The 8,719-nt window shown below is 40.7% G+C and overlaps 1 protein-coding gene across 4 annotated transcripts in view; it reads left to right on the forward strand.

Annotated features, from left to right (window-relative positions):
- mapk8ip1b (mitogen-activated protein kinase 8 interacting protein 1b) overlaps window positions 1-8,719 on the forward strand; it is a 156,777-nt gene that overhangs the window by 19,568 nt on the left and 128,490 nt on the right. The window contains exon 2 of one of the 4 annotated variants that reach the window (XM_072592561.1): window positions 6,107-6,321. The exons of the other annotated variants lie outside the window; for them this stretch is intronic. Coding sequence (XP_072448662.1) covers window positions 6,305-6,321 — 17 coding nt within the window. The 5' untranslated portion in view covers window positions 6,107-6,304. The remainder of the gene's footprint in view (window positions 1-6,106; window positions 6,322-8,719) is intronic. 4 annotated transcript variants of the gene reach the window in all.

Genomic DNA, 8,719 nt, shown 5'->3' on the forward strand with positions numbered 1-8,719 from the left:
TGGAATTTAGAAGTGGAGAAGACATTTATTGAAGCGCATAAAATATTTAAGGGGCTTGTCAGTGTACATGTGTAGAGGTTGTTTATCCCTTGCACCTCGGACCAGAGGATATATAATATCAAAATAAGGGCTCATCCATTTAAGACCGGCAAGGAAGAATACCTTCTGAGGGTAATGAATATGTGGAATTCTGTCAGAATTGCTGAGGCTGATTTTTTTTTTTGAGTATGTTCAAGGTGGAGGTAGATATTTTATTCGTAAGTGAAGGGATAAGGCAGGAAAGTGGAGTTGAGAATTATCATCATCCATTGAATGGTGGATTTGGTTTGATGGGCCAAATGAGCTATCTTTCTCTATCTACATTTTTATGGTTTTACAAATAGTACAATGATAATCACCAGCTAATGTGTTTTTTATGGCATTGATCAAGGGATACTTATTGGCCCAAGGCACTGAGGATATTGCTTCCTTTTTTACCGTGGAACAACACCATACTTTCTGTCGTCAGTCTGAAAGGGCAGGCAGGTCTTTGGTTTGACATCTTCTCTAAAAGATAACACCTCTGTGCAGCTCTGTTAATGCTGCACTGGGAGTGCTGTTGTTACAGTGTGGTAAATTCTATTTTATGTTCAACTTTCTGTTGTGCTGTGAAGTCTCAAGCTTGAAGTGAAAATGCTAGCCAATGAGCTTTGGCTGCCATTCCAAAGATTAGGTTAGTGCCTGGTCATAAGGCTACATGTTATTTATAAGGTGCGGGGCTGTTGGATGGAGCAACAAAATGTTCCTTTTACCTCTCATTTGTGTGACAGATGTATCTGAGGAATATCTTGCACTCCTTCACACACAGGCCGATTTTGCACAGCATGATGTTTGCTAGCTATGTTGATTTTTAAAAGCAAGGTTCAATCACTGTTTCCCTGCTGTTGGAACACTGTCTAACTGCATCATTCAGTTTGATAAAGCAACATCAACGCAACCTTTCTCCACAGGTGTTGCCTTACATGTTAAGGATTTGGAGAACTATTTATTTTATTTCAATTTGTCAGCACCTGCAGGATTTTGCTTTTGTCCTTCTGTCATCTTCCCAAACATCACTCCAAGAATGTGCTCTTAACCATGTTTTAGTCCCTCTAACCCTTTTTTTTTCCTGTCATCCTGGTGCTCAGTCTGCTATTCTTCCACACTGCAGCGTGTACTTTTAATCTCTCCTTCTTGCAGATAAAATAATGTAAGATTTACCTTCATTAGGTACCTCCACGACTTCATTGTAACCCAAAATGCTTTGCAGCCAATGAAGTTTATTTGACATTTATTTGATAAGATGACAAACTCTGAAAGACTTAGGTCAATTATAAAAGTGAAACAAAGTCTTCCAATTTGTTACAGATTTGAGCAACGAGAGTCAACCTAAAGGTTTACTAATCCTGATTAAATGGTCTGCAAACCTGTAACTAAATTGAGATGCCAGTTCAAAGCGCAGGTCTCTTGATTTGATTGACTTTGAAGTCCCCCTCTGTCTTCCATCTTGCTCCTTCTGTAACAAACCACTAACATCAAGGCCTTTTAAGCCCATAATAGCCACTATACTCCTGCATTTGCTCAGAAACATTCTGAACTCTGACTTTATTACATGAACACTTGATGTCCAATCTTGGATTGGTTTTATAGTATCTACTAGTTCCCGATATTTTCTTTTAAGGTAGTAATCATGTAAGTGAACTCTCGTCCTACGGTCTCAAACTTTCCCTTGGATATTGATTATTCGTGAGATTATCCTCTGCTTGGTTTGTGTCTGTAGTTTTGATTTCTTAAGATAATACAGGGTAATTGGCAATATCATCTTTACTCATTAGTTACTGCTCTAAGTTCATCTTTTCAGTTTTTTTAAAATTGGTGGGTGTTCCTTATTAAATCAAACTCTTTAACAGTAACTTCACTTTTATTTGAGGCTGTTGGCTAGGGATTGTGTCTTTACTAGCAGTTCGTCTTGGAAGAGTTAGCTTTCTATGAATAAATGTTTCTGGTAAAGTAGCGCATGATCTTAAAGCTATACAATTTTTAGCCAATACAGAAACTTGCAGGTAGTATTTAAAATCTTACAGTATGTTGAAAATACAGGTGCATAATAGGAATTTAATGCAAAAGACAAGTTATGATGGGAACTTGCTCTTTTTACTTTGAAAGGTTGTTAGTTTTATTATTTCAAAAATTGACTTTATTCATGTGGGAAAATAACTTGGATTTTGGGACAGTATACAGTCTGGTTCTGCACAGTTGCATATCAAGTAAACACACACAACGTTGGGAGTTTGACTGTACACAAGAGCAAAGACCACCTTACACATACAATACTAATATTTATATGTTTGACACTAGGACGGTCTGATAATTGAACGGGCCCCCATTGACATTCAGAAAGACCTCAGCAGCTGCCCCAAGCTTTGGTGCATCCCTCATTGTGTAGTCCTGGACCTTGGAATGTGCCAGTCTGCAACACTGTCAGGGTCAACACCTTGCTCTGGAAGACCAACAAGGTTCAGGCAGACCAAAGAGCGTCTTTCATGGGGGTGATGGTCCTCCAGACACAATTTGTCATGGTGTGCCTCCCAGAGAACAGACCATAGAGTGCACAGACTCTGTCATGGGGCTGCTTGGGATGAACCTCGACACAACCTACTGTATCTTTCTCCATGCTTCATTTGCAAAGGCATATACCAGAAGGAGATGTGTGACAGTCTCAACCCCTTGCTGCCGCTTCAAGGGCAACCTGCAGTCACACAGACCTATTGGGCATGCATGCAGGGTCTCACAGAAAGTGCCCTTCTCACCACCAGCCAAGCGATGTCTTGGTGCTTGTTGGAAAGTTCTGATGAGGTATTCTGCCAAATGACTTTGACAGTCTGCTCAGGGAACCAGAAAGCGGGATCCTTTCCCTCAGGGTCTTGAACACTACATGCTGACCACTTCCTGATGGACGTGTGGTCAAAGGTATTTTTCTTTGCAAATTCCTCTACAAAGGAGAGATGATATGGAACAGTCCAACTACTTGGACCGTTCTGCAGCAGCGAGTCCAGTTCTGTCCTTTGCAACACCGCAGGACAGGTGGAACTGCAGTAAGTAGTGGTACTTGGTCTTTGCATACTGACCGTCTACACACAGCTTGATGCAGCCACACAGAAAGGTGGCCATCAGAATCCGAATGAGGGCAACAGTGAGTATGCCAACCATCCAGAGTTTTGTACAAGGAGTCCCTGCAGACCCGGTCTATTTCTGGCTTCCAGGTGAAATGGAAGATGGTTTGGGTGACTGAAACAGCACCATTGGAGGGAATGGGCCAAATGTGTGCTATGTCCATGAACAAAGAGCCTCACACCTGATGACCAGGTTTTTACCAGCAATGGACAGGGAGCAATGCTTCGAAAGGACCAGTTTCTGTTTCACTCTGGCAATGCGCACCTCCCAATATTTTGTGCACATTTCAAATCCTCTGAACCATATTTCCAGCACCTTCAGGCAATCCGTCCTGATGGAGAAGGGAATGAAGGATCGGTTGGCCTAGTTCCCAAAGAACATGGCCTTGCTCTTACTTCAATTTACTTTGGCACCTGAGGCCAGTTTGAACTGGTCACAGATGCTTATGAATCTACACACTGACAGTGGATCCCAGCAGAAAGCAGCAATGCCATCATTCTGAAATATAAAACTGAGAGTAGCAGTGTACCCTCCCTTGTCTTGAGTGAGATTGACTCATTTCTAACCCAATCACATGCTTTAATGCTCTACATTAACTACAATTGAACAGAAAACATTTTAGTTCCTTGCTGGCTTAGGTCAAAACTATTCAACTAAGATTTATGAAATCTTGACCACCCTACACTAAAACAAAATTTATTGCAGAAAGTTTTCATGGTGTAGGGTTAACACATTAGCATGGGTTGAAAATTGGCTAGCTGACAGGAAGCTGAGAGTAGGCACAAATGAGCATTTTTCTAGTTGGCAATATGTACCAAGTGGTGTGCTACTGTGCAGATGCAGTGAGCAATTAAAGATAATAGAATGTATTGTTTGTGAGGAAAGCTGAACATTCAAGGTTATGCATCAGCTATGCAGGGCACTGCTGAGAACACATCTGGAATATTATGTACAGAATTAATTGCTTCATTTAAGGAAGAATGTAAATGTTTTGGAAGCAATTCAGCGAAGGTATAGTTGACTGATACATGGAATGGGCTGTTTGCGTTAAGAAAACGTGGACAAACTAAGCTTGTATCTGCTAAACTTTTTAAGAGGAGGAAGTGACTTGATTGAAACAAGATTTTGAGGGGATTTGACAGCTTGGGGAAGGATGCTGTCTCTTGTGGGCGAATCTAGAATTTGGAATCGGCCTTTTTTAACAAAATAAAAGTGGCCCTCCTAAGATAGGTGAGTTTGTTTTCCTCCAGCTTGTCAGTTTTTGAAACTGTCTCAAAAGGCAATGCAAGTATAGTCTTGTACAAGAAAAAAATGTCTTTGGTTTGTTTCCTGGATAGAGTCAAACTCTAATGCTTGTTTTATTTCTTCATTTAGCTTCTGTACAGAACTCTCTTGCTTTAGTCATGACATGCATATAAAGTTATTTTTGAAATTTAAAACCAGGATGCAGAACCTTTTTTTGAGCTTTTTAGGGCAGAGATTTTTGAACTTTTTCAGTTCTGGTCTCATGATAGATTTCATTTACAGGAAGGATGTGGAAGCTTGACAGAGTGCAGAGGAGATTTCCCAGGATGCTACTAGGAGTGGAGGGCATCTCTTATGAAGAGAGATTGAGGGAGTTAGGGCTTTTTCTCATTGGAATGAAGAATGAGCAGTGACTTGATACAGGTGTACAAGATGTTGCGAGGCATAGATAGACTTTTTCCTTGGGTGGAAATGGTTATCATGAGCGGCTATACTTTTAAGGTAATTGGAGGAAGGTTTAGGGAGATCTCTGAAGTAGAGAGAGTAGCTTTTATTCATTTCTACCATTTACAACTGATTCCATAAAAACTGCTTTCCTCCAGGATTGAGGGTGCTACATGGACAGCACAACTATACAATCGTACACGGCATAAAGTGCATTAGAAGTGTAAAACATGCAAGTTCCAGGGTAATAGAAGGATGATAAATAATGGACTTTTTTTTTCAAGCAGCAATTCAATGTCGTGCAAAGAATTTCAGATGGGAAAGTCTGATTGTACTGTGTTAAGGAGCATGATGGCTTGGGGGACGAAACTCTTGCACAGTCTGGCTGTGAGAGACCAAATGCTTTACATAGTGGTGGGTTTGTGGAATGCACTGCCAGCAGTGGTAGTAGAGTCAGATACATTATGGACACTTAGTGACTCTTGGATAGCCACATGGAAGTTAGTACAGAGGGACCTCTAATATCCAAAGGAAATGGTGGGGATTATTTTGTTTGGTTAATCAAATGTTGGATAACATTGTTTAGCCAGGCATCAGTACCTTCTGATTTTGTCAGATAATCCGATATTCGGGTAATCAAATGCTGGATAATTGAGGTTCCTCTGTACAATAAAGGGTATGTAGGTTAGTCTGATCTTAGAGTAAGATAGAAGGCTGGCACAACCATTGAGGGTCTGTACTTTTCTATGTTCTTTGAGCAGCTTGTTAAGCAAAAGTGAGAGAAGTGAGGGGTAGGCAGGAATGTGGAGGGTGCAATCAGTTGCTTATGAATGGTGAAGCAGTTTTTTTTTTGCATGCACCAGACTTTCACTTTAAAATTTGGCATCCCCAATAATGCAGCACTCCCTCAGTACTACACTGGATGACTGCCTACATTTTGAGCTCCAATAAAAAGAAGTTGGTGCTATTTGAGGATGCTTGTGTAATGACCTATTAAAACTTTTGGAACAAAATTGACATTGTACTGTATACTGGCAGGAAGCAATTGTTAGGTGGTGAAATATATCAGCCTTGATGCTGTGTGGCAAAGCCATTCAGTGAAATGAAGCCATCAAAAATTGCTTTGAGTACAAAGAGCCTTGTCAGATGGATGGCTTTTAAGTGTGTGACGGCAATCTAATGGTGCTTTTATTAAAATTTAATCTCCAACATCTATTTCTAACAGATTCAGGTCTTTCTGGCTCTCCTGTCTTTCCTGTACAAATCCTTAACTAGGAACTGAACAGAGTGGGACTTGCAGCAGTGCATCAAGGATTGGGCTTCAACTAGGGATACAAGAAGAGATGAGGGAATCGGCAATCAAGTGAATTGGGTACTGTTTCTTGGCAACACAGATCATAGCGTTTCCTGGATTGCTCGCTCCATGAAGAGAGAAGCAAGGTTTGCATTTATCTACCAACTTTCACTGGAGAGGCCATGGCCTCAAGGTATTATTAGACTATTAATTCAGAGACCAGTTAATGGTCTGGAGACCTGGGCTCGAATCTTGCCATAGAAGGTAGAATTTGAATTTAATTAAAATCTGCAATTAAGAGTCTAACGATATTATCAAATTGTTGTTAATTATCAAAAACTTTTTCAATATTCTTCAGGAGAAACTATGATATAACTTAGCAACTTGTATATACTTCTATCCACACACACACAGCCATTACCTTTAAATAGGCTTTATATAGCTTTCCCCTTGCTAATTGTCAAGAGAAACCCATGTGGTTCACAAATGCCCTTTTTAGGGAAGAAAACTGCCATCCTTACCTGGTCTGGTCTACATGTAACTGTGGACCCACAGCAATGGGGTAGACGTTTGTTTGCCCTCTGGCCAACCCAGGATGAGCAGTAAGTGCTGGCCTGGCCAGTGAATCCCATGTCTCATGAATGTAGAAAGCACAAAAACTAGAATGATTTCATTCCAACTAATGCTTTTTGTCTGTTGTAACCATGAAGTGCTGTTTGGACTGGGATAGCCAAAATCAGAAGCCACACAACACCAGGTTATAGTCAAATAGTGTTATTAAATTTCAAACTCTTGAAGCAGTGCTCCTTCATCACGTGAAGCCCTTCCCATGACAAAGGTGCAGTCCTCAGAGCTTGTGATTTTAGATAAACCTATTGGATTATAACCTGGTGTCATGTGACTTCTTGACTCTGTATGTTGTGGTTTTCAGCTGAATGAAGTAGTGGTAACTTATTGAGGAGATTGGACCTGCACAGGAAAAATGAATTCAAAAATGTCAACACAATACAATTAAGAGTTAGTGTGAATCAAAGAGGAGCCTCTGAAAATCAAAAATAGTCTTCAGAAACTGTTTAGCAGCTGTGTATTATTTCATACATCCTTTAAAGAGTATAGAAGGAGATTTTATTTTTATTAGATTAGATTCCCAACAGTATGGAAGCAGGCCCTTTGGCCCAGCAAGTCTACACTGACCCTCTGAAGAGTAATCCACCCAGACCCATTCCCCTACCCTGTATTTACCCCTAACTAATACACCGAACACAATGGGCAATTTAGCCTGGCCAATTCACCTAATCTGCACATCTTTGGATTGTGGGAGGAAACTAGAGCACCTGCAGGAAACTCTCACAGGCACAAAGAATGTGCCTACTTCACAGATAGTCGCCTGAGTCTGGAATTGAACCTGGATCCCTGGTGCTGTGAGGCAGCAGTGCTAACCACTGAGCCACCATACTGCCCCATTTTTAAGGTGAAAATCTTTCTTTTTTTTTAAAACAAATGAACTGGAATAGATAAATTTCTTCACTTGCAAGATTATGAATCTTGGTAATTCTTGCCCTTGAGAATTGTAGATGCTTTGCTATTGAATATAATAAAGACTGAAATTGAGATAATTTTGGACGGTAAGGGGATCTAAGGTTATAGGAATAAGGAGAGAAAGTGGAGTTGAGACTGAAGTTCAATCTGATTTTATTGAATGACAACTGGCTTGAGAGATTTTGTAGCTTAGTTCCATTCTGTGTGTGTGTTTTGGACATAATATTGGCACTGACCTGATGTGCCAGTATAATTCTATGAAGTCCTTATGCCCACTGATCGGATTAAAATGGATTGGGAGGGAATGTTCACAGTTGCTGAAGCAATCTTCAGGTGTCATGTTACTGTAGCTCAAACCATAATCGCATCTCGTGCTAGTTTTATTTTTATCTGCCCTTGACTTGGATCTTTCTCTTGAAAGAGAAACCAATTTGTAACCAATCTCCTTCATTAATTGCCGATCATCACTTTATTTCCATCATGGTTCTATGCAACAGATAGTTTTTGTGAATGTCATTCTTCAGTGAGAGGACAGAACAGGGTGGGGGGGGATATGTTTGTTAACAGCAAAGGATTGATGGAAGACGCGAGATGACTCATGTCCTAGTATCACAGAAGTGGATAAGATTCTTCCTAACTTTTGTACACTTACCTCAGGCAATACCAGCCCCAAAAGGCACAAATTTTGTTCTGGGCGATGGATGCCTGCTGAAGTTTAGACTAACAACTCCCCCACCTCCACTGCCAACCCACCCAAAACCCATACTCCATGCCAAGTTGTCATTACTCCTAACCCTCATGGTCAATCATGCCTTGGCCACATTATGGATCTTTTACCTACTTAGAGTCCCCATTGTCAGCTTTTCTTTCTCCCTGGTTTACCATTATCCATTTCTTTTGTCTGCCTAACTGTTCTGCTGTCCTTTCTGGGCTCCATCTCCAACAATCACTGCTATCACTTACTCTTTTACCCCCAAACCACGACAAGGCCATCACACATCTACC

The sequence above is a fragment of the Chiloscyllium punctatum genome, chromosome 22 (assembly GCF_047496795.1).
Source record: "Chiloscyllium punctatum isolate Juve2018m chromosome 22, sChiPun1.3, whole genome shotgun sequence".
Taxonomy (NCBI): domain Eukaryota; kingdom Metazoa; phylum Chordata; class Chondrichthyes; order Orectolobiformes; family Hemiscylliidae; genus Chiloscyllium; species Chiloscyllium punctatum.